General features: G+C 44.8%; 3 protein-coding genes across 3 annotated transcripts; 2 read left to right on the top strand and 1 right to left on the bottom strand.

Moving 5' to 3' along the window:
- Positions 1 to 49: 49 nt before the first annotated feature.
- On the top strand, positions 50 to 3,789 carry LOC135388907 (small ribosomal subunit protein mS29-like). Its single transcript, XM_064618784.1, has 12 exons — positions 50 to 190; positions 298 to 410; positions 470 to 574; positions 631 to 739; positions 1,200 to 1,295; positions 1,355 to 1,491; positions 1,554 to 1,634; positions 1,728 to 1,807; positions 2,386 to 2,464; positions 2,599 to 2,772; positions 2,910 to 3,024; positions 3,650 to 3,789. The coding sequence occupies exons 1-12, from the start codon at positions 172 to 174 to the stop codon at positions 3,733 to 3,735; spliced, it is 1,194 nt and encodes a 397-aa protein (XP_064474854.1). The 5' UTR covers positions 50 to 171; the 3' UTR covers positions 3,736 to 3,789.
- Positions 3,758 to 25,659, bottom strand: LOC135388906 (elongation factor-like GTPase 1). Its single transcript, XM_064618783.1, has 21 exons — positions 25,376 to 25,659; positions 25,239 to 25,306; positions 25,095 to 25,179; positions 24,901 to 25,028; positions 23,511 to 23,648; positions 22,947 to 23,036; positions 22,351 to 22,460; positions 22,124 to 22,247; positions 21,274 to 21,353; positions 21,049 to 21,173; positions 20,830 to 20,952; positions 19,942 to 20,041; positions 19,618 to 19,879; positions 17,796 to 17,937; positions 17,429 to 17,720; positions 16,658 to 16,787; positions 16,230 to 16,585; positions 15,792 to 15,975; positions 15,528 to 15,699; positions 5,939 to 6,123; positions 3,758 to 4,027 (listed from the first exon to the last, which is right to left on the bottom strand). Exons 1-21 carry the CDS (start codon positions 25,464 to 25,466, stop codon positions 3,839 to 3,841), a joined length of 3,174 nt encoding a protein of 1,057 aa, XP_064474853.1. The 5' UTR covers positions 25,467 to 25,659; the 3' UTR covers positions 3,758 to 3,838.
- On the top strand, positions 6,209 to 15,006 carry LOC135388909 (uncharacterized). The gene is made up of 4 exons (XM_064618786.1): positions 6,209 to 6,299; positions 7,730 to 7,933; positions 8,330 to 8,588; positions 12,480 to 15,006. Exons 1-4 carry the CDS (start codon positions 6,234 to 6,236, stop codon positions 12,584 to 12,586), a joined length of 636 nt encoding a protein of 211 aa, XP_064474856.1. The 5' UTR covers positions 6,209 to 6,233; the 3' UTR covers positions 12,587 to 15,006.

The raw sequence follows: 25,659 nt of genomic DNA, 5'->3' as shown, positions 1-25,659 counted from the left end.
CCTGCTTTGCCAGAGTTTGTTGTCCTATTCGTACGTCTTAGGATTTATAACGTAACCTTCAGAGTGAACAAACACCTTAAATCAGATGAGATTTATATACGAAACGCGCTTACTAATCTGGTCTTGAAAGGATAGAGGTAACCGCTAACACACCTCCCCAAAATAGGGCCGATGGCGTTGAAACTCACATGTGAGCGTTTAATTCATCTTTTTTCATAGATTTTCATAAAGCTGTTGCTGCAAGTTACACTTGCAAACACCATGATGTCCTTACTTTTCTTCTTGTTTCTGCGATAGGTAGACATGTCGGCAAGAGACTTTTGCGGAACGGTGGAAAACGCCTCTCAACTGCGGCTGCGACCGCAGAGAAACCCCTTCTATGCCATTTCAGAACACCAGAGAGCGATCCGGTAAATATAAACAAACTGATCTATTTGACGCTCAACTCAAAAATCATACATCATTACAGGCAAAGCACACGAAACTGCACGACGGTCTCTTTTACACAGTGCCCCCCGAAGTGATCACGTCAGTTTTTCAAGTGAATCCGTTTCCGAAAAAATTCGGAGAAATGGCAAGTAGTCGTACGTGGAGGATGCTGGCAGAATCATGTTTCCCTTTCTTTCGCAGAATGACATGTTTGCAGAGTGTAGCATTATGGTGAGACCACCGTTCTTAGAGATCAAGAGTCTGTTGGAGTCTTACGACTATTCTCTACCAGCACTTCGAGTAATGATCTGTATCCTTTGCTGTACAAGCGAGGAAAGCCCAAGCTGCTACTCAACACAAAGTCTTGACGATTCATACTAGCTGTGATATTCGTTCAAAAGTTTGGCACTTGCCGCTGTTGCATTTAGCGCTGGCTAGTGACCACAACACAGATGACTGAAGAATGCCCCCTAGAAATATACAATCTTCATACCTGGCACAGGGGTCTTTTAAAGGCGATGTCCGGACAAAAAAGCAATTGAACTGAAGGTCCGACTGGAATTGTAGATGGCTAATATACATGCAGCGGGAATATTTCGAAAAAAAAAAAAAAAAAAAGAAACACTAACAAATTTTGCGAAACTTTTTTTGTTTTTTCTTCATGGAAGGCATGTTCAAGTGGATATCAACTTTAGAATTCGGGATTCCTCGTGGACCCACCTTTAATACAACTTACTTCCATGTATCAAACTTGACTCTCATCTTAATAGATGGCAAGTATGGATGTGGAAAAACAATGACTCTCGCGCACCTTTTGCACTATGCACACACTCAGAAGGACTGGTTGATCATCAGCAAGATGTGGGGTATGTATTCTGGACTGCTACAGTGCACATTTTGCGAATAAGTTGGATTGTTGTATTAGCACCCCACTGGGTGAAGCGACCCAAAGAGGCAGCACCGCAAGGACCCGACGAAGTCTGTTGGGACTCTCCCGTCGATGCTGCCGTTTGGCTGCAGCACTTTCGCTTTCTGAATGCACCCGTCCTCAACCAGCTCGAGGTAAAAGTGTCGCAAACTTTTAAATGTTAATGGAAGTTGAAATTTAAAAAAATTCCATGCAGCTGACAACATCAAAGAAATATCAGTGGTCTGAAAGGGAAGAGACCGCTGCTGGGGAACCACTTGTGAATGTTATTCAACATGTAAGTATCGATAGGGAGTTATATTGGCTCTTCGTCATTATTGCGTAAGCTGCCGGGTAAAAAAAAAAGTGCTATTGTCGGTATCTTGTGCAGGGTGTTGAACGCATCAAACACGCCTGCGATTGTGTTGGGGCACTGCTACAGGAGCTGAAGCAGTACAGCAACGCTGGCAGGTGGGCATTTAAGTTTGCTGTACAGGCAGTACTGTAGAGTATACTGCTTCTTTTTATGGTACAGTAAAGGATAATTTACTTTTGTTGCCAGAGCAAAGTAGCATAAAGTAGCTATGAAGAACTGGACAAATAGTAGAGAAACTCCGACTTAACATAACAAAATAACAAGGTGTACTCAAACGTTTCGGGACATCATCAGTGCCAAACTGAATGAGAGATTACACAACCGGTCGCATGGCGGACGAAACGTCTGAGTAAACCTTGTTATTTTGTTATGTTAAGTCGGAGTTTCTCTACTTTTTGTCCAGTGACGTCGTGTCCCGGCTTTTGGAGTATTTTTGCAGCTATGAAGAAGCAGTTTCTGAAGAAACATTTTAACAGCATAGCTGATCTATGCCCTATCATTAGACATCATCATCAAACTACTACCATATACCCCCCACATTTTGTTTTTTGTCTGTAACATATTCCTGATTTACATCGGCGTTCAAGCAGTAGCTTCTTTCCTTTGTACTGACACAAAGTATGTTGTTCAGTCAATCACACATTAATTGTCATACTCTGATTCAATGTCTTAGGGTGAAGACGCTAGTGGCTGTAGACGGAGTCAACTGCTTCTGGCAAGATACCTATCTCAAACGCACAGATAGGAGTTATGTAAGCAACATAAAGTTCTTATATGAGCAACAGAACACCTGGTAGTCAGTGGTGGGCAATGTGTAACGCATAAAGTGCCCCTCTGTCGCGTGCCTTTTGCTATTGTCCAACTCCGTTCAACCTCTACGTACCAGGTTGCCGCCAAAGACCTGTCACTTGTCCGCCACTTCCTTGAGGTGCTCAAGGGTGACTGGTGTAATGCAGCTGTGGTGGTGGTTGTGGATGAACTTGCCCTCTCCTTAAGACATCACAACCTAAAATGGTCAAATGTGCCAAGCTACTACCCTCACCATCTTCTTGGAAAGCATGTAAGAACTTGTTAATTTTCTGTCACAAAGGCTTGTACGTTAAGCACAGAGTTTGATGGGTTAGCAAAAAAGGACTTATTCTGATATCTGTTCAATATCTACCTGTTCAATCCAGTAACAGTGGAATGACCTTGCAGGGTTTGGAGTTCTTTGAACCGTTTGTGCCTGTTCACGTTCCAAAGTACAACGAGAAGGAGATAGAAAGCTGCCTGGACTTCTACATTGACAGAGGCTTCATCCAGAACCGTAAAGGTGCTAGCTTCTTTTTCAGAATTACACAGTACAGAGCATCCACGTCTCATGTTGCGAAAACGCCTAGCCACACCATTACTTTAAGTGGTGGCATCATTCCCCCCCCCCCCTTTTTTTTTACATACAGCAACATAATGTGCTTCCAACTGAACAGGCAAATGCAACAAGGAGGCAGCTCAGCGTGCCTCATTTAAAATGTTTTGTGTTGCATATACTGGAATAATTTAGTTGCTGCTTAGCCAGCATTGCCTACTAACGTTTTTGTCTGTGCAGAGACAGAGAGGAAGGCAAGCATGTTATGCTTTGTGTTGAGGACCCCAGGCTTGTAGTGAAATTTGTTATAATGCTCCTCTTGTCCTTGATGTAAAATTATAACATTAGGGGCCAGTCATCACTAGAAGCACTAAATATAAACTATCTGGAAATATTTCCCGTTTCTTCCGCTGAATTTGCAGTGCTTGAGCACGTTTCGTTATGGCACCTCCTAGATTAATTGGGGCTCTGAGACTATGAGGTTTTATGATGGTATTATGATGCAAATATAATGGGGAAAATGACAAATGAAGGATACTTTCAATACCCTTTTAACGAGCGTCTAGCTGAAACCCAATTGCTTACTTTTCAGGGTGGACGACGGAAGGACGTGCTGAACTCAAGTTTCTTAGTGGATACAACCCAATGGTACTAGGAGATCTCTGCCGTACTCGGTGAAATGTGGTGGAGAGACGTAATATTAGCTGTAATAAAATTCTTTCTCATCCGTTATATACATGTGTCTCATATAGTCTCACTGCACAAGGATGCGTAACAAAGGTCACTTCTTGCGATGTAACGTCCTCTGCTTTTCAGCTCGCTCCACGATGTTCTGCGCAACGGGTAAGCCCTTACGCCGACGGACAGCATCCACGTATTTCCGTGCCCGGTTTTCCGTATCTGCTTTCTCTCCAAAGTGCAGGTACTCTTCTTCTGTTGAGGGTACCCAAAATGGATCGACGTCCACTGTCTGGAAGATGGTTACTTTATTTCTTCTTCTAAATTCTCATCAATACATGCATAAGGCCTTGTATTTTCGGGTTTTGTTTTGTTTTGTGTAAATTATCATCAATACACATAAGGCTTTGTGTTTTCGAGTTTTGTTTTGTGAAAAGTGTGTGTGGGGGGGGGACCTGGTTTTATTTCAGGAGCTGTAAAACAGTGAAATCGGGCGATACTGGGTGGAAAATAAAAAAAAACTAGCACTTCTCACATTTTCGATGAACACAATGTGTGGAACAGCTGTGCTGAATGTACAGTGATAAGCATTCTCCAGTGGTGGCTGCACTGCAATTTGCCAAGTTAGTGTTCCAGTTTTATCCCAAGTGATGATGATGCATATCGGGGGGGTAAAAATGGGTTTAGCCCTAAAACACAAGGCCCTATACATACAAAAAATGCAGCAAGCTGAATCACTGGTGATGCAAATGGTGCAGCAAGAAAATAATGGATCTCGACATAAAATCCCGAAGTAGTGAATAAATCCAGATAGCCACAATAAAAAAAGAAAAAGACGAAGCCCACAGGTTAATGCTTGTGCAGAGTGACATTGCATGAAAAACTTCACGTAATATGACTGGGGTGCAATAATTTCTCGTTGTGGAATGAAAGATGCTGTTACCTTGACACCAACATAAAAGGAACAGCATTCATTTGTTGCAAACGAAGCGGCAGTTTGCACGTTCCCTCTTCCTGTCCCCAAAAAGCGCGACAATGTGGAACGTCCATTGGTCTCCTCAAACAGTCTCGTCCCATGACTGGGCGAATCCGCGGAGTGGACTGCCCAGGAATGTTCCAATTATAACGAAATCCTTACCAAAATGGTCGCTAGAATAACATGTCATATGAAGACGACCTCGTACGCAGGCTAAGCTAGTGCGATGGTCGCACGTGCGGCTTGGGGAACGCAGAATGCCTCCTGGTGAATGAGTGGCCACCGACTAAATTTCGTGTCCTCAGAATTTTACAGAATTTACCCTATTAAAATTTGTTTCTCACACAGCATTCCCCCCAAATATTATTTCCATATGTGACGCGGAAGTGTCACAAAATTAATTTCTAGTTTAGATAAGTTTGCCGTCGCGGGCTGCCAAATCTACCAACGCGTCTGGCAACATTGGCCCTCGAATGTGGATTTCCGTCTCCTCCTCACTACAGCTGCTGGCAGTCTTCCAACGTGGGGCCAGACGACTCGCGCGGTTGCTAGGAGACAGACAGCTCCCGGTGACGTCACGTTACTCTTGGAGAGTCCGAAACTATGAAGCTTTGTGGGTTCTTTCAAAAATTCGTGGAAGCGCGGTAATGTTCACGGACGGCATTTGTACTACGCGTACCGAGCCATTGAAGGAGGTTACTTTCTTGTACGAAATAAGATATATTTTTCGTCTGTACTCGCACCGTAATTTCATGATATGCAGGACCCGAATTTCGTGTAAAATCATACAAGACTAAAAACGAATAGACACGGAAGTATATTCATGTACTCGGGCTGCGGACGCAGTATCGCACAAGAATAGGAATATGAAGAATAAAATATTACGTATTTCCTAGCGATACAATAGGATGGCCAAACTAAGACACACAAAACCAAACGACATTTAATACAAAACGTTTTACGCTAGTTTAACCACGGGCGACGCCTCGTAGACATACAGCAGCTAAAAATATTCATTCTCATATTCTGGTGGGGTTCTCGAGGCACGTTGCTCCCTAAGTTTCCACCAAGTGAAACTGGCAGAACCGCGAACAAAAGCCGTAAAAAACCGTCGGAGGAGGCGAGATCTCGAAGGTCAGATTCTACAGCAAATCTACCAACTCCCAGCGTCACAACTCCCTATGGCATTCCACACACTCCGGGGTGAAAATCCCCGGTACCACCTACCTCCCAATGACTGAAGACTAGCTGGGGATTGGCTAACCCCGACGTCTGCTTCCTCATCTCGTTCGCGAACTGGAAGCTCTCGACGACCGGCAACACCGCCGTCACTTCGAAAGTGCTGGAACCTTCGTGCATGTCACCACCCAGGACGCGCCCATGACGCCGTCCCAACACAGCGTACACCTGCCCTGGAAAGACACGAAGCACCGTTATAATCCTTTGTACGTTCCACGGACGGGTGACCTTAGGAGGGCGCCCATAAAGGCTGGTCGACGGCCCGTGGCAGCACATTCGCCCCATGCCGTCCGCACCGTCAGCAGCTGTCCTGATCCTCGCGCTCGTTCTGGTTACCGCAGCCCAACAGGTGAGAATGAATCCAGCTATACCGCTTCAGTCAACCGAGACCATGTGTAGTTCCGTGTTCCATAGCTCGATAACGCGAATTCGTGCCCCACATCAATAATTTCGTATTCCAGTGCTTCCCAAACTCTGCTACTCTGCAGCCATAAAAAATAGAAGATATCGCGTCGCGACCCCCCTTTCCCGATTTTTTGCAATGCCGCGAGCTTTTCGGTTTCAGTGCATGAACAAAATTGACGCTAAGATTTAATTCGACAACTAATATAGTCAGGGTGAATCAGCTGGATTACAAACCATTGTAAAAAAGAAAAAAAAAAAAAAGGCAGGAATGGCAGGTCCTATTCACCGAAGTCACCTTGTTTGTTAGACCTCGCGGTCCGCTACAGCGAGTTTTTTTTTTTGTTGTTTTTTTGTGACGCAGAATAGTGAGCACAGCATGGTCTAAGGACATCATTTGCTGTCCCCCCCCCCTTTTTTTTTCTAAGTTCCCAAGTCGTTTCGCGACCCACAATCTGGGAAACACTGTCGTACAATGTCGACAGAGTCTTCATCAGGGAGCACTATATATACAGGGTTATTCTAGGAAACGTTACACATTTCGACAGCACTGTAAAAATAGAAAACTATATTCGGCCCATCCCAAACTTTGCAGACTGATAGCCATTTATCTGAAGCTTCATTTTAATTTTTTGTAAGCACTATGGTCATGTAGAAAGAAAATTAAAAATAAAGCAAAACCTCGCCCCATGCATTTTCAATGGCCTATCGCACACAAACACCGCCATTTTTTCTTGTGTCGGCTTCACGTTCAAATCACTTCACACAGGTAGCGCTGCCTACAACGATGTGATATGCCGATTCTGACGTTATTCACCAATCCTCTTGTTCTTTACGCTGGTGCCACCTGTGTGTGGTGAAATGAAAGTGAAGCGCACACAGCAGAAAATGGCTGCTTTTGAGTGATATAGGCCATAGAAAATGCATAGAGTGAGATTTTGCCTGTTTTTTTAATATTTCTTCTACGGGACCATCATGCTCACAAAAAATTCCAACAGAACTTCGGACCAATGGCTATCAGTCTGCAAAGTTTGGTGTTGGACAAACCCTGTCTTCTATTTTTAAGATGCGGTCAAAATGTGTAACGTTTGCGAGACTAACCCTGTAGTGTCCAAAAATGTGCCACGATTAAGCCCGTATAGCCACAGGTATAGCATGCATGTCAACCTTTGCTTTTCGGATTCGACGCCCGACCTGAACTGTCGCAGTCCTTCAAAATACGATAGTAATTCTAGCCACTCAGTGGTTGAGGAACGTACTCGTAATGCAGGACTTTCGCTTCAGCCGTTACGTTTATTTCGACGAGGGTGGTACCACTGAAACGTACCCGTGAAGTACTGTCTTTCGCACTGCATCTCATAACAAATTTTCCATCAGGGATTTGGCAACAGGGGACTGCCAGAATGCGCAAACCAGCAGGTGTGCGCTGCACTCCACGTGCCGCTCAACCGGAGCCAGTCCTTGTGTGCCTGTCCGGGCAGCGCTTGCACCTTACGGCCCGGAGACCGCCTCGACGACCGCAGCGTAAAGCTCGTTTCTCAGGCGGCAAAGAAGGACAAAACAGCTTACAGCCTCGTCAAGGTATGCTAAGAGATTTCTTTACGGTGACGATAAAACCGGCGAACCGTGCCTAAGCCTCTTGAGTCTACATTCAATGCAAGCGCAGCTTACCTGGTCGCTCTGCGAGTTCGAAGAACCCTAAAATCTTTGCGTTTTCGTTCAACCGTTGCGCTTACGATGGTCTTTACGGTGACAGGCGAATCAGGAAGCGAAAGCGCGTCGACCCGACAATTTGGCACAATTCTGCATACTCCCGAGCAAGACACATATATAAGCCAGATGAAAATAGTTGAATCCAACTGTAGGGTTTTCTTTCCCACATCGCCATTATTTCATAACACACTAATCCAAGCGAGCCAGTATTGTTCGGACATTACGCAGTGGTATAAAATCGAAACTAAAATTCATTTTCTTTAGGTGTGCGAGCCCGTTTCGACAGTGCGTCGCTGCCGGGCACCTCGAGACTGGCAACTCCTGGCCTTGCAGAGCGTCCGCACTGGCAGAGCGCATTACCTAGTCGTGTGTCGCTGTCCCACGGGGGCCAATCTCCTGGGCCCAGTTCGTCACGCAAGCCCGCCCTACGCAAACATACCGGGTATACGCGTCTACGGGATGCTCTGCCACCAACAGCTACCGCGCACCTCTCGGGTTACCGTCGACGAGACACAAACTACAGGTTAGTATCGTTATAGTATTACGCAGTGATGGCCAGTAGTTAACTACATGTAGTTAAACTACTAGTTAAACTACCTGATTGTAGTTAAAAAGTAGTTAGCAACTACTTGCAGAAATGTAGTGGCAACTACTAGTTAAACTGCTATTTCGAGTAGTTAACTACAGTAGTTAGGTTACTGCAGGCACCAACTACTTCCGATTTTTCCGCAAGCTTTACGGCACGACTGTGCTTCCGACTTTTACCTCGAGCTACTTGTTTGATGAGAACGGAGGTGCAGAGCAATTGTGCCGTGCATGTGTACTAAATCTTCACTTTTATCACTGCTTGTGATTCATATTTAGGTGTCCAAAAACACTACAGAATGGGATTTGTGTTGACGAAGAACGTTAAGTAGTTATAGATGTAGTTAAAATACATTGCAGTAGTTAAAGAAGTAGTTTTAACTACCTCCCCTGAAAAGTAGTTGAACTACTAGTTAAACTACTCCATCGCGAAGTAGTTAGTAGTTATAGTTAAACTACTGTAGAAGTAGTTAGTGGCCATCACTGATATTACGTTACGTTTTGATGAAGAGTCGTCAACAGGCATACACACGGCTTATACGTAGGTGTATACACCGGAGAGTCGAACCGAAAATGTTATTATGTTCGGTTCGAGTTCGACCATAAGGGTTCAGTTCCAGTTCAGGTTCAGTGAAGCAACACACAGGGGTTCAAAACCGGTTAATTCTAAACGGTTTAATATGAACTTGCCTCCGTCGGAATGTCTCTGTCCCTGTAGGCGAAATCAGCTGAGGTACGTGTATAGCGCAACAACATTTTTGTTGTTATATATATATATATATATATATATATATATATATAGAGAGAGAGAGAGAGAGAGAGAGAGAGAGAATTTTATGTGGCAGACAAGGACAGGAGATCCCAATACCCATGGCCGATTTTGGGATGGTTTAACACGGAGGATGAGGAACGAGCACTATTAAATCACATTAACTGCCTAATTAACTATTAAATGGAGTTAACTGCCAATTAGAATTTTATCTGACAAATTCAGAACAGGGGCCGTATCATTATTTGACACTTCGCACATATTGTAATTGTAAGTGAAAAGCGCACGGCCTGTATTCGTAACAAATCGCAAATCCTTTCAATTTTGCGCTGGTACCCTTATAACATTTAACTTTCACCTACGTAGTGATTGGTCCTGAGCGTACTAAACGGTGATGCTCTGCTCATGCTCATGAACCCACTAGTGGCAAAGACTACCACCATCTGCTCAACATCAGTATTAAAAGAGAGCGGGCGATGTAGACTACGTTCCTCGTAGGTTTCGAGCCAGTGATCACTTACAGTGATAATGCTGAGCCTCGCTTTGTTGAAACTCTTATGGTGTACGCCTTTTTGTAACACTCTGAATGTTTTGCGAGTCATGACTGGCACTCTGAGAAAGAGGAGGGGGGGGGGGGGTAGCGCTTCTTGGGCTGGACTTCACACGCGGAGCTGGTCCACATCTATCCGAAAACAGCCGCGGAATTGTCATGAAAATGCATACCCCGACGCTCTCAGGAAATCAGGAGACTGAGTGATATCATTCTAAATGGTGGTTGGCTTCAATAGTTGCACACTTTTTTTTTCTTTTTTCGCGGTGTTCTGAGGTGCTTTTAACTGCGCCATAACGAACTTTATGAGCTCTGTGCCCGTGAAAGCAACCGAAAGAGGAGATTATAAAGGGAGTCAAGGTTACAATGGGAAACAATAAACATAAGTAATCTAAGTCCCATCTGTTGCCGATAACAACAATAAACGATTTCTAAAACTCTATGATGAAACGAGCCTGAGCATGGGGGCTACCACGAACATATACGAAGGTCAATCCAGCAAAACACTTTTACTTCAACCAGAAACGTGTTTTGCTGGTTTGAGCTTCGTTGTGTATACGTATGCTCAGGCGTGTTTCATCATGGATTTCGTCCATGCACCAGATTGTCTGCGGTTATGCTATTTTATCAGATTTCTACTCTAACGCGATGTGCATACGTAGAATTCGTCGCCTTCGTCACCAACTTATTTCTGTAATCTTCCAGCGAACAGCACACAACTAGCACGCCGTCCTAATGGATGCAGCATCGCTAAAATCTGTTATAGTGAAATGCTTTCGACAACGTTCAGTTCGCTACTTGGTGTAATACACAAAAGGGACGTGTGAAAAACAAAGATCCCCGTGGCAAATTTCAGACACCAGGATTGAGAGAGTAGCTGCTGTAGAAACACAACGTCACAACACCACTTCAACTTCGGAAACAATCTTTCATTTATTTCAAATCTCGGCTTTTCGAGCTCAGTGACAGCACCGCGAGTAATGAGATGTATAGTATTGTAGTAAATGTAATGTGGAGATGGTAATGTATAGAGACAAATGCAAAGAGAATGAAGTGAGGAAGACAACAGTAGTGCACTAAGAACCAGGGAAGGGTAACGGACCTATTTTGGTTACAGTTTCCATTTTCGATACTGCTATATTTTCGTTTCCGTTATCCGTTTCTGATACCGGCATTTCAATTTCGTTTCTGTTACGTTTCCGTTAGTGTTTCCGGTAATGGAACGGTTGTTACAGAGCTGCGGGATGACAGCCTGTCCGGTTCTATCAGTGCCCTGTTTTGCCCAAGTGCTGCTACGGTGTCACGAGTACACACTACACAAGTAACTTTACGTCGTTGGGATGCGCACATCTTGCAAGATAAAAAAAAGAAAGAAAAAAAAGAAAAGAAAAGGGAACATGTGTTCAGTCACTCGGAGTCCAGCAACTCCTGACGGGCGTAACCTTCATCCAATGTCGCATTCATAAGTGGACACTATCAGTAGTAAATAATACCGCCATGGCCACGGTGAAATGAAAAAAGAAAAATACAAAATAACTAAACATCTTAGTGCCTCCTCCTCGTGCTGTGGTGGAGTATGGTGTTGATATCATTAGTTATGAGGGCTGGGGCAAGGTAAGCGACGGAGGCACCCTCGAGATCCAGTATTGCGCGCTCTCGTGTAGTATTTAGAGCATCACAGGAAATGGAGTCATCAAAACGAAAAAAAAAAAAAAAAAATGAAACGTCACTCAAATGTCATCGCACAACAGGAATAGCCATTACCCGAATTCAATACCTGCGATAAATTCGTTTCCGTTTCTGTTTCCGGTAATGGAGGACCCTGGTATGTGTTTCCGTTATCGTTACCATCTCCAATTTCGGTAATATACCGCTTCTGTTTCCGTTACCATTACCGTTACCCTTCCCTGCTAAAAACTGCTATACTGTTTTAGAGGGATGGTTCCTTCTTTCCTTGGGAACTTATTTGTTTATATTTGTATTTGGGCATAATTTAAATTTCTCCCACAGTCGGTAATTTAGGTAGCGCAGTTGTCTCGCGCCGCAGAGCCCCGAATTATTATTATTAATTTGGGTAGGTGTGAACCGTTATTTGAACCGGTTACCGACAGTTTTTTTAACGGTTCACTTCCGGTGAACCTCCCCCCTCAACCCCCCCTCCCCCCTCAAATTGTACATTTGGTAGTGCATTTGGGAGTGGGAAAGCGAGGGTGAAACCCTCTTCCCCATATAAAGTTCCCGTAGAACCCCTTCCGAAATATTTTTCTGGCTACGCTACTGGACGGATTCCTACACTAATGAACTCACTGGGCTTTCTATAGGTCTATACCTGTTACACGCTAATGACAATTCGTAGCTTTACGCCACGAGACAACCGTGACCATGCGGCACGCCATAACGGTCGGTCCGTGCGTTGAGTTTGCCCACTTGAATGTTCTGTAACGGCCCCGGGCGTGTTCAAGCAACTTTTCCATTCCAGAAACACGTCTAATGTCTGCTGTCTCCCACAGATCTGAGTCGTGACCTAGAAGAAGCCACTCCTGAGGTACCCTGGCCCAAGCTTCTACATGTACTCAAACTTTCGGGCCTTCGACCAGAACCACATCCTGGACGCTGACATTATCCCGTGAAGAGACGCCCATACAAGTGTCACAACACTCGTCCTATCGTGATGTATATGTCCTGCGTGTTCTCCACTCATTCTGTCGCTCTTTGTACGGGTACTTGGGACACGTGCCAGCATACGGATGAGCAGTTCACACGTTTCCGAATGCGATGACTGACTTACTGGAATTTCGGGGTGCGACACCGCGGGGCACGTGAGTAACATTAGCGGATGCACTTGGTGCCCTCCACTTCTTGCACGAGCGAGAGAGCGTGCTTCCGCGAGCACAACAATCCTTGTCTTCCTCTTTTGTCCCAGGCAAGCGTGCATGCGTGCGTGCGTATCGTCGTAGCTTGCTGCCCCGTAACCCGGAAGGGCAGCCACTGGATCGACCACGTGATCGTGTCTATTTTTTATTTTATTTTTATTTTTTCTATCGATGTGCACACTTGGTTGTTTGCTATTTGGTAGGGATGGGCCAACCTTAATCCGCGAATCCTATAGGGAGGGATTCGAGATTCGCGAATCTGAATCACAGTGCCCAAAACGGCGAATCGAATCGAATCTCGAATCTTTCGAATCCACCAACCACGTTCGTTTGTTTCTTTTTTCAAATTGGCGCCTCCAGAGTCCGCGGAAAGGCTTAGGTTTGCCTAATCCCGTTTTGGAAAGCCTCATTGTTTGCTTGCTTGCTTACAATACTCTAAAGGCTGAAGAGTTCAGGCAGGAACTGTTACGTTGCAAGTTTAAAAGTAACCTGGTTCTTGCTTGTGGTTGTTGGATTTCTTGCAGTCGATGAACGACACGTTAAATAAATTACGTTTAAGAAGAACTATATGGGCATGCATAATGTAAAAAAACCCCGAGACTAGGGAACACGAAGGGACAGACACAAACACGAAGTCTCAAACACAGCTAGGTAGTCTCGGGGTTTTTACATTATGCATCATCTTCACCAGCTCGCTTGCTTCCTAGACATTTTTTCATTGTTATATTGGGTATATTTTCTCCTGAATCTGAAGCATCATTTAGTTTGTTTTTCGTTAAACAAAGGTATCATATATTTTGCTCCAAAACACGCTTCACTAGAAGTTTTTTTTTAATGGCTTTTTAAACTCTTTTTTAAAGAAAGGAATCGTAAGATTCGTGGATTCGTAGAACCTTAGCTCCCTGGATTCAGATACGGACTCGAAAAATTTTGGGTTCGTCCCATCTCTACAGTATTTGGTATGGTTGAAGTGGACGTCAGCGTGCCCTTCTGAACTTTCTCGCATTTTCTCGCGCATGTACTGTGGCTGAACCTATTCTTTGATGATTTCACTGTCACCTACGCATACCAAGGAACGCATATCTGCGCTGCACATTAACGGCAGCGCTACAACGCAACGATGGAATATAAGTTGTAGGGTTCAGAGTTTTCGGCATGTGCCGAAAACTGCCCGAAGACGACCGAGCCGAAAATTTCGCTTTCTTTCCCCTTTCCTTCTTCTTTTTTCTTTTTTTTTTGAAATTCGGCATGTTCCGGAAAACTACGAAAAATACTCTTGCATATAATGCTATACATGCCGAAATGCTGATACCCGACTGCACTTTTCTTCCTCCTGGGAATCACATTTTCGTTTCTCCTCCACATATCGTTCCCAGGTGTAATACGGGGAATACCGCCTTACGGAGCTGCTGGTTTCTAGTTCAGGGAAAAGCCTTCCCCTGTAACATCTTGATCACTGGGTCAAGAGGGTACAAGTACACGTGGAACCCTCCACCAGGGGAAAGGAAATTATTTGCCTTCTCCATGTCCTCCTACCTACTTTTTGCACAAACGTTTTAGAATGCCGAAAATATCGGAATTTGACGAAACAGATAAATGGCGAAAACCAACCGCCGAATCCCGCCAGGAATAAATGCCGAAAGCGAGCAACCAGTGGCGTATCTAGGGTGTGGCAGGTGTGGACAGGTGCCATGGGCGCCAGGTGAACAGGGGCGCGATTATGTGGTCGGATGTGAATGTGCCAGGTCGGGCACTCAACCTGGCACATTCATAAATGATCTAAAGCACCCGCCATTAGGGAGGTTGTAGTGTGAAACCTAGTGCGGACTACACGAAAACGCATCCCCAAAGACATCATGTTAACCATGTTGCCATGGGCGCAGGTAGCTCTAGATACGCCACTGCGAGCAACCCTAAATCTAACGTAAAATGATGCGTAAAGTGTGATCTTTCTCATCTCATCGCAACACAGCTACCTCTCCCACACCTCTTCCTCACGTACATACTCCGCAAGTAGGTCAGCTGTCTGCGCAGCACCCCTGTTTCCCGCTCTCCCCTACTGTCTGAAGAGCTACCTCCTTGGTCCTTCGCCCAAACAAGAGGACGACAGCAAACAGCTCGAAGTTGCGAGGCGCATGTGGTTTTGGTGGGAGTGCACTAATGCCTCCGAGAATGTTAAGTGCATATTCAATAAATAAACTTCTGCTCAATGCTCTGACGAACATCTAAATTCGTCTGCAATTCATCTGTGACTATTTTGCTTTCTACAACCTACATGGCATGCCAGTAGATTTTAGAGCAAGTTTGGGATCTTTATACGTGAAAAGGCAGCATGAAGCAATAAAGCAGGCAAAAGAAAAAAAAATCCAACAGTTTAATTTCTTTAAATATCTCTAAACAAGAATGCACAATAGATATGGAAAATTAAAAAGTATTGAGAAGTACGCCACAGTGCAAAACGAACTAATCAGCACTGTAAGTCTTCAAATGGTTTTGGCCTGCCAACATGTCATATAAGTTTTCTCCTTCGTTATTACTTTCATTCTCGTCTATTCCTCTATGAAGCCTTTTTACACCAGCCCGGAATATTGCCAGCACAACCCTTTCACGGATCTTCGCAGACACCATTGCGAACATCACAGCTAGTAGCACTAAACAAGTGCCACAACCAAAAACAAGACTTACTGAGCGCATCAGTGTTGACTTGGATGGCACAGGTATACATGGCACACATGAGACGCTGCGGCTGGGCTTGGAATGCTCTGCGGCATCCATCTTTCATCGCAGAAATGAGCTGCCCTGACAGAGGACCTTGCGCTGCTCCTGTTGTTGTACTGTCGGAGGACACTTCCCAACCCTAAAGATTACAACACAAATAATTCGTACCAGCGATATTGCTTAACCGCATCATAAAATTGCGGAGGAATGCTGACAAGGTTGCCTACTTACCTCGATCACAAATGCTACTCCCATCATTGGCTCTTGGCACAGCGGACCTGACAGCGTTGTCAGCTGGAATCCATTTACCACACAGTGATCTAACTCATCTAAAAGTTTCAGTCCCTTTGTGTCGTCTTTGTCTGGACTGCAACTACTCTGAGAGTTCCCCGCCTCAGATTGGGACACATTACTGCTGCAACAGAAGGCACATACTTTAAACCATTTTGAAAAGCACGGAGCTTTTGAGAAGAGTGAAATTTCTTATGCTTTAAAGATGAAAGTATCTCGGCACTTCTCTGCTGTGCAGTTCAACAACACCAATTAGCATAGCTCCGTTTTGCTTATAAGCAAAAGATAATTGTACCGTTATCAACATATCGTAGTTACCAAATATTCATTGCACTGAACGTGACACAAGGATAGATGGAAAGGTCAAGGGCTTCCTACCTAGCTGGCCACAAAGACGGTCTTGCATAGCCTGGTACTCTATTCAGTAGTACATTAGGGCCACACCGCCTCGGGCCCAACGACCAGAACTGGTCTAGCGTATTGTCTTCCCAACCGGCTTCCTTAAAAGCTTTTTCCAGGGCAGACTTCAAGTCGGCTATCCGGTGTAGGAGAGCTTCAGGAATTTGACCACCTAATGCAAGGCTGTAGTCTTTCAGGAGCGCACTTTGTTCTTCGAGCATTTGCGTCACTTCAGAGGGAAGGGGTGCAGCTCGCACGCGCAGGGTCACCTTGCGGTCAGCCGTGCACACAGTCACGACACCATCTGGACCGACGTCCTCCTCATCACCGGAGCCCTAGAAGGGCACGAGGAGGAAGTGCAGGTGTTAAGGTGCGGTATTGTACCGTTCGGTGTACCGTTTTGGTACCTTATTTGCCTGTTTTTGAGGTTGCTTGTCTTCGATAGCTTCATTCACCATGTCAACTCTTGGCGGCTCCACCACTGTCTCACGAAATGGTACGATAGGGTCTGAGACGTCAATTTCAATTTTAGCAAACCTGCAATGTGGAGAAAGCGAGAGAGACCACAAGCATTCTATCACTGAAGAATGCTAATCTCCAAAGGATAAAGGCAAACATCAATGGCCAAATAACACTTCGATAAACCCGAGTCAACATAATGTGAGAACAAGCAAGGGCCACGTACGGTCAAATCTCCAGCATTGTCGGACCATCACAATGCCTCTTCATATAAAAAAAAACATAATTTTTTAAAGAAAAATACAAATCTATAAATATTCAATCTGAATATTGAACAAGACTACCATCTCTTAGCCAAGAGAACTCTGACAATAACACTGCACAACACGTAGAACAAATGTTTAACATTTGCGCTGTAGCAAAAGTTGGAAAACTGCAGAATAAAGATGATAAGTAAGCTTGCAGCGCAATATGGGACAGGGCTGTCTATGCTTCCAGCATCATGATCATTGTGATAGCACTGCTGGCTGCTGTAAGTATAGGGAGGAAACCATCACAGATATTACTGTGCTCACCAGACTTCTGCAGTTCACAGGGCAGGATTCTGAGTGTGATGGGACTGAGGCGTTGAACCTGCCTTACAACAACGAGGAAAAGCAAGGGGGGGGGGGGGGAAGAGAGAGAGAGAGAGAAACTATAACAGTCCTGCATATCCTCACCTGTTGACCAGGTCATGCAGACATCTCTCTAAGTGCACTTCACCAGCCGTAACAAGGACGTGTTCTCCAGTCTCCTGTACGAGAACCTGAGCACAGGCATCGGCCTGCTGCAGGAGCTTAAGACCCCTGCGCAGCACCCCAATGTCCTGCACTCCTGCCTTTGGTTCCAAGGCCACACGCAGAATGGCTGCACCTAGCATGTTGCTACCACAGACGTCCACGAAAGGTGGACAGGCAACGTCCGTAGATAGAGTTGCTGTCCGCCCGACATGTTTCTCCAGGCCACCGATGCCTGAAACGCGTTAGCTACCTAGTGCATTTCGCTCGTCGAACGGGCCACAGTTAAGGACAATGTAGGGGTACATACCCAAGATACTTCCCGCTGGCACTTCGTCTAATGCTTCTAGGTCCCTGCCCATCAGAAGATAAAGCTTTTCCACCGTGGCCACAGTAACGTGCTCGTCTGGAGGCAGGTCAGCCAGTGTCAGCTCCGGGTTTACTTCACGCCCCTGCGCAGATGTGGGTGTATACCCCTTAAAAGTCGCATCACAGACTACAATACTGCATTGAGGCACATTGTACAAGGGTACTCCAATGTGAATACGGTCATGGATAAAACTCCTGCCTTTCTTCTAAAATAAAATCCGTTGCCAGATCCCCACTTTTGTGAATCAAGTTTACCGTATTTTCTCGAATATAAGACTACCTTTTTTTTTTTCAAAATCTCGTGTTCCAACGTCGGGGGTTGTCTTAGATTCGAATGACCGCGCCACAATGAGGCCAGGCGAAAAAGTGGGAGCGGGTGACGGGATCGGGCCAATAGCGCAGTGCTACCGATACAACATGTTGAGGTTGTCAGCGCCAGCCAGTGCAAAACAAACGAAGCAATGCAAACGGGGACGGACTGTCATGGTGTCGTCACTGCTTTGTCCAAACCATGACCTACTAGATTATGAGGACCATGCAATCGGCAACCCCTATGAGGAGCCTGTCCGCACAATTGGCTAGGGGCGCTACTCATCGGCCCGTGAGATCCACATCATGATTGGACAATGGAAATTTGAATTTTGAATGCGCAGAAGCAGACGTACGACTACCGTAGCAGACGACAGCAACAGCTCCGATGAAAACACGCAGAATGATGATGATAATCAATTTTAGAATGAAACATCGTCCGTGGGACATCCATCGCTTGTGCAAATATACTAAGGTAAGCTGAAGTACAAAATATTGTAGAAGTTGAGAAAGCAATAACCGAGCCGATGAGTAGCGCCACCGCTAGCTTCCAAATGCAGCGCTGGGAAGGGGTGCCTACGACATGGTCGTTATAACCTAGTAGGTCGTGGGTCGAACGCAAAGTTATCGCTTTCGCCACTGAATGTGGCAACAATTTAGCGGCGGCAAGGTGGTTTCAAGTATCGGAAGTAAATGTTATAAGAGGGCTGAAGCAACAGGGAGAGATAAAGCACTGCGCCACCGCAGTGGATTTTGGACGCTTGGTGCGATGTGCCTGATGACGTCGTCGTGCGCGCTTTTAAAAAGTATGGCTTGTCTAATGCTTTGAACGGAATGGAGCACAATGAGCTGTGGGCAGACAGCGACAAAGAAAACAGCGGCAAAGAAAGTGGTGATGAATAAATGGTATTGTGCGTCGTTTCCAACTGTTATAATGCTTCCCATCTCTGCACTTTTTTTTCGCAAAGTCTTATACCCTGAAGTCAGGGGTCGTCTTAGATTCGAGAAAATGCGGTAAGTGCTCCTAATCCCCGAGACGTTGCGGCGACCACCACATCGGAAAATATTAGACTAACACTCTCACTGGTGTAGGTCACAATGTTGTGCGATCTCTTCCCATGTCTGCAGAACAGGAGGTGATCCTATAGGCCACAGGTGACCCAAGCAGCACAACATGTTGGCCCAATATTGGACCAATATTGGCAATACTGGCCTAATCTTGTGCCAATACTGGGCCAACATGCTGTGCTGCTTGGGGAGCTAAGATTGGGCACGCTCTGTGCCCCTTTTGCATCATCGTCCCATGATGTAGAAAATGTTTCACATAACACAGTGCATTAACTGATTCTATCATCCTACGAAGCGACAATGCGGAAAGCATAAAAATGTTCTATGTACAGCAGACGTTTCCGCGGGTATGATACGCTGCAGAATTGCTCGCAAAAATACTTCACCTTTTCCAAAAACTTTGCCGGGTCATGCTTTGGCCCAAGTACAAACACTTTCTGTCCTCTTCTCAGTGTCCCACTAAAGACTCGTGCAAATGCAACGAACACTGTGTCTTCTTGTTCTTCAACCTCTGTCTTCTGATCCTCTATGGGTGTACCGACCGTCTCTGGCAACCCTACGGAAGTGTCGTTTGCCTGCGCCATCCGTTCTGCGTGTCTTCTGCGAGCCTCCTCGCGCCTCTCTGCCATTTCTTCGGGCGTCAAAAATCTGCGCAATAACAACAGAGAACAGCTTCACAGGATCGAGGTCGTGAATAAGGAAAGGCTTACCGTGGTTTATTTTCGGGAAGCTGCTTTGCATCAACAGCTACCATCTTAGAGATGCACACAACTGTGGGGGCCTCCATGCTACTAGAGCAGGCTAAGAAAGCTGCACAGAACAAAATGTATAACAAAATATGCAACACAACATGTAAAAGCATCGTCAAGAATAATGTTGCATGGATGTCTGAAAGCACAAATCCAGGCACTAGGCAAAGATGTCTGGGTGTTGCAAAATTGACCATGTACACTTGATCACAAGATGTATGTACCTTCTTTTTGCTCAAACTACACAAAAATAATGAATCAAATGAGTGTAACAAAAAAAGACAAACTAGTTTCACCAATTTATCTTAAAAATACCAGGAACAGCGAACTTGTGAGAAGAGACGAGCGTTTATGCAGGCGAGGTAGTTTTTTTTCTTTTCTTTCCCACAGGTTTGCATGGTACACAATTTGTAAGAAGTGTATGTTTAGGGCCCTCTGTTTTAGAGTAAAACCCATCTCTACCCCCTCCCCCCCCCCCCCACCACACACACAAACACACACACCGATTTGCATCATCACCACTTCGTGCAAAACCCGAAAACAAACTTTGCAAAGTGCCAATTCAGCCAACAATATGGGCATTGGAGAACATCAAGCATTGGACATTCAGCACAGCTGTTCCACATCTTCTGTCAACCTAAATTCCAAGAATTGCTCCAGATATTGCCCGATTTTACCCTGTTTTACGGCTCCCGAAACAAAACCCGATCCCCCCCCCCCCCCCCCCCCGATTTTCAAACAGCATAAAATCCAAAAACACAGTGCCCTATGCATGTTGTAACTGAATAAATATGGCATATTGTAGTCAGCACATAGCTTGCAGATTACATCACTGATCAAATCACTAACCATCTTTCAGCTTTCGGCTGGCAGCTGGAAGATCGTCGAAGCGGCGCGACGCCGGACATAGCAGGGCCTCAGCTCTGGAGTCGTCCAGTTGCTTGGGGCTAGGAGCTTGACCCCAAGTCATCTCTAGATTGAAATTTCATAAATTATCAGTCTGCTAAAGCAACAGCAGCACAAACAACTTTTTAAATAACTAGAGGCCAGAGGACAATAGGATCAAACCTAGGACAGCTTTTGCTAAAGGCATCCACTGTGAAACGAGATTCTGTAGCCTAGAGCGCGGATCACCGTGACGCGATTCCTTCAAGCCCAAAGAACTTGCAATTCTTTCAGTCTTTACTTGATCTCTGTGTCAGAAACATGCACAAACGTCAAGCATGTGTTGCCTTTTTGTAAGGCCACCTCACTGTCTTTTGGACAGTGCAGTATTTCAAAACGCATCCTCACCTTCGAGTACAAACTGCGTCGTAGACATCCCAGATGTTTTCTAGAACAAGTTGGGCAAACAGTGGTTTCTTTGCCTTGGCCTATGGTGGCAGAAAGGATCAATGAAGGCGCGTGTAGGAAGAGGCAATGAACTTAGGCAAGTAGAAAAGTATGAGCGTAAAAAAATATGTTATTATGGAACTGCAAGGACTCATTAGTTGTCAACAATTTGTTAGAAGAAGAGTAGACACATATTGACTAGAAACACCAAAGGCATCTACACTGCTCTAGAACCAATGCCCTCCTCAGGGCCAGGATGTTTCCTTTCTATTGTTTGTTATATGTCTTCAACTATTGGAAGATAAAAACCGTTTTCATTTTTAGGGTTGAAAAATCAAGACGGCATTGTCGATCAATTGCCACTATTAAATAAAGTGTTGGGCTAAGATGTGAGGCTCAATAATCAATTGCTATCTTTTATCTATTAGTGATGCCAGGTGCTCCTCATGCATATGCGCTGTAAATACACATGCTTCTGATCTGGATTGATCAGATCATCGCTTGAATGACTGACCAATCAACAGAGTCCTGTTTCACTTCACTACAATTCAAAACAATTAACCTAACAATTAACAACTTCACTTTTCAGATATCACACTGTGTTACCCAAAACCCAATTAAAGGGTAAAAATGGGCATTACCCCAAAATAGATGTCTCTAGTTACATATTGATGTGTTCTTAGTGCTTAAGAGTGTTTTGACATAAGTTAGGCACATGCGACACTTTTCAAATAACCAACATTCCATACGCTATGCCCTGTTGCACATGTGAATACTACTATCTTGGGAAAATTATCACAAACATGATCACCTGTGCTCCTTTCTGAATGCGCTTTGTCTTTGTATTGATGTAGAAATCTCCCCAGAGTGTCTTCTGTAAAATCTCCTTACGCACGCCCATCTTCTCGGCATAGAGCTCTGCAAATTGCTCCACACTGCCTTACGCGGCAGCAAGACACCAGAAGAAAACGTTAATCTGTGCACTCTTAATGGTACTTGCATGCAAGATTTTTTTTTTTTTTTTTGTAATATACTTACCTAAACCCCCAACCATCATAAGCACTTGCAAAGACTACATTGCCTTGCTCAGGGGAGAAATATACGGTGGAATCATCTGCGTCCTGCAGGCCGCTGCTCCAATCGAATACCTACATTGAGCAATTGATGAAGAATAAATAAGACGGAATAATTTTCTTGAAATGACTATGCCAGTGCTTCCCAAACAGTGGGTCGCGACCCCCCAGGGGGGGTCGCAAAATGGCTGGGCTACTTGAAAAAAGGGACAGCAAATGATGTCCGTAGACCGTGCTCTGCCCACTATAATGCGTCACAAAAAACTCGCGATAGCGGACCACCCATGAGGTCTAAAAAAAACAAGCTCACTTTAGTGAATAGTAACAGTAATTCCTGCTGCCATGTTTTGTTTCTCTTTTTGCAAAAGTTTCTAGCCTGGCTGATTCACCCTGACTATGTTAACTGTTAAATATAATTTCAGCAAGTCAAAATCAATTTGTTGTATTACTGTTCATGCACTGCAATCAAAAAGCCCAAGGGGAGGACTAGAGATCTTATATTTTCGATGGGTCACAGGGTAGCAGAGTTTGGGAGGCACTGGAATATGCTATGAGCCTAACCTGCTCTTCATGGCTGCTAAGGACGTCTTCAGGTTTGGAACTTTTCTCGAGCACCTGTGTCGTGAATAGCTCCGCCACAACAGCATTGACCTGCACAAAAGGTAGAAATGAGTAGAAGTTTCATTACTATAACAGATCACATGTACTAAAACATTCGATTCTGTTCCAAAATCGTAATATTCGATAAGGCTATAAAAATTTGAAAATTTCCGAGCATGTAATTTTTGTTTACGTTTCATTTCTTATACAATCAAGTGACAGAAACATGTTTCTGCAGCAAGTGCTTTCATGCTTCGAGATTCTACGTTCTATGCAAGAGTGGGGTTCGTCACATCATGCACACATCGTATTGCACACTAGAGTAGAGCAGTTCTCTACGTGTCTATCACCCACTGTGTTGTAAAACTTGGGATGCAGGTTCACATCGATGCAAATAATTGCATTTCACATTTATCCCAAATAACTTGAGACACAGAGTTGCAACCCCTTTAATAGCAGTGATAGCTAATATATCAAAAAGTCATAACAAAAATTACAAAAAACAGATACCATTTTCTCACTTACCTGTTCCAAAACTTGGGAGAGACGTACATATGCATCCAATGGAGTCATCTTCTTCTCCAGAATGAGTCTGTCTATCTTGTTCAGCACTAACAATGGCTTCAGGTGTTCAGACCAAGCAAGTTGCAGTGATACCTTAGTCTGTGGATCATAAAAAGTTGCGAGGTACTGCACGTGGGTACATGCAGCGGCATAGCCAGAAAAATATTTCGGGAGGGGTTCTATGTGGGACTTTACATGGGAGAGGAGGATGTCCCCCTCGTTTCCCACTCCCAAATGCACTACCAAAGGTGGCATTTGGGAGGGGAGGAGGTGAAAACTCGGAACCACCCCTCCCCAGCTACGCCAGTGGGTATATGCAACATACCTGCACTCGTCAAATGCAGTCAACCTTCTATTTATAAAACCTCGCTTTACGAACGGTTTCGTCACGGAATGGAGCACTTCCCACGTATTTCACCCTCGGTATATGAACCTCAATTTCCACACACGTTTTTTAGGCACAAGCCTAGAAGAGTCTACCTTTTTTACCTCGATTTATGAGTGGGATGAGTACAGCCGTCCAGGTCATTAGCATATGAATTGGTACGGCAGGTGCAAACCCGTATTACCCCATGTCCTATACTCGGGAGATAAGAGATAAGAAAATGAACTTTGTTTCTCTGGCATGCCAGCAGCTGGCACTTCAAGCCGAATGTCGCAATGGACGGGTGGCAAGGATCGAAGCGACGAGATCGGCACTGACTGCAGCTGATAAACGGGGTATCTGCCTATTTTCAGAAATAAATAATGAACACCAGCAACTGTAAAGCAAATAAATGTCATAAAATGTCACAATGCAGTTCCTGTCATTCTAAGACTTTCAGGTTCCCCCCCACTCACTGTGAACTTCGATTTATGAATCCCTAGTTTTATGAACGATTTTCCTAGGAACGCATGCTGTTCATAAATCGAGGGTTGATTGTATAGCATGAAATGATTGCCTAGTGAGCTGTCAAAGCTGTACCCTTTCAGGGCTGACTTCAGAGTGAGCGTAACCATGTGAGTACCGAGATGGGGGCAAGAGGGGGGGGGGGGGGGGGCAACCTCCCCTGCTGGAGCCCCAAGGTTATTTGTGAAAATAGTGTGCTCTTTAGTCATTGGTCGTAATTATAATTAGGTGAGTATTACCAGATGAGATTACAGAACACGAACAAGAATGTAAGGATTAACCAGCATCCATGCGTTGTACGTGTCAGTGGCACAGATTTCGATGTCTGCGAATCCCTACTTGTCATGCTGTTGGTTTTATCTATAACATGTCTTTGGTTTGTCTGCGTCTATTGCGGAACCTGCTGCACCTAGCATACCCAACATGACAGCTGACGTGAATGACAAATCGCCTGCAACACACCTGTGCGCAAACTCCTTCTACAACGTCGACCACAAGGACAGCGCCGTCGCAAAGACGTACAGCCGATATCACTTCGCTCGTGAAGTCCACGTGACCCGGTGAATCGACAAGATTCACTAAGAGGTCTCCTGCAATAACATGAACAGACGAACATCACCATAGGTAAGTCTCTGCGCTCAACGCAGTATACTTACTCCTGTCGTAGTACAGAGCTATTGCGCTGGATTTCATGGTAATGCCCCTTTCTTGTTCGTCTTTCCTATTATCCATATATCGTAACTGTAAAGTAAAACAGTAACAATTCATCCTTTCGTCAGTGGACTTTCTGGTAGAACTACCTTTCCTGACATCCTCTGAGATATGATACCGTTGCTTGCGATGAGAGAGTCGGCAAGTGTTGTTTTTCCTGCAGCAAATAAAGGGTAAATGCTTGTCATAGAAAGACATTCGATTTGAGTTTGGTTTAAGCACGTACCATGATCAACATGAGCGAGAATGCACACATTCCGTATTTGTTCAGCACGTTTCTGAAGCTCTTGGATGTGCTGCACGGATACTTTCCTCATTATCACAAACGTTGGTGAGATTGCGCAAGTGATGTAGATGCGGGGGGATATTCAATGTCTGTTGAGAACTTCTGCACAGATCATTTCACTTCAAAAACCACTGGGCATCACAATTTCATGCCGTATGCGTCGAAACACGAATGCTTGAAGACACATGTAATAGCAGAACGGTAAAACCGGCCCTGTTCCGTTT

The sequence above is a fragment of the Ornithodoros turicata genome, chromosome 3, assembly GCF_037126465.1.
Source record: "Ornithodoros turicata isolate Travis chromosome 3, ASM3712646v1, whole genome shotgun sequence".
In the NCBI taxonomy this organism is placed as follows: Eukaryota; Metazoa; Arthropoda; class Arachnida; order Ixodida; family Argasidae; genus Ornithodoros; species Ornithodoros turicata.
The sequence above is the reverse complement of the archived record's forward strand: the minus strand, read 5'-3'. Positions and strand labels throughout refer to the sequence as shown.

Bases quoted from the DNA above. Each gene is read 5' to 3' on its own strand.
- LOC135388909 (XM_064618786.1), top strand. From the start codon at position 6,234: ATGCCGTCCGCACCGTCAGCAGCTGTCCTGATCCTCGCGCTCGTTCTG. The intron at 7,934-8,329 runs GTATGCTAAGAG...CATTTTCTTTAG, and splicing joins CAGCTTACAGCCTCGTCAAG to GTGTGCGAGCCCGTTTCGAC. The intron at 8,589-12,479 runs GTTAGTATCGTT...TGTCTCCCACAG, and splicing joins CGACGAGACACAAACTACAG to ATCTGAGTCGTGACCTAGAA.
- LOC135388906 (XM_064618783.1), bottom strand. From the start codon at position 25,466: ATGAGGAAAGTATCCGTGCAGCACATCCAAGAGCTTCAGAAACGTGCT. The intron at 23,649-24,900 runs GTGTGTTGCAGG...TATGATCCACAG, and splicing joins TAGAAGGAGTTTGCGCACAG to ACTAAGGTATCACTGCAACT. The intron at 23,037-23,510 runs GTAAGTGAGAAA...CCTTTTGTGCAG, and splicing joins TCTCCCAAGTTTTGGAACAG to GTCAATGCTGTTGTGGCGGA.
- LOC135388907 (XM_064618784.1), top strand. The intron at 575-630 runs GCAAGTAGTCGT...TTTCTTTCGCAG, and splicing joins CGAAAAAATTCGGAGAAATG to AATGACATGTTTGCAGAGTG. The intron at 2,465-2,598 runs GTAAGCAACATA...TCTACGTACCAG, and splicing joins AACGCACAGATAGGAGTTAT to GTTGCCGCCAAAGACCTGTC.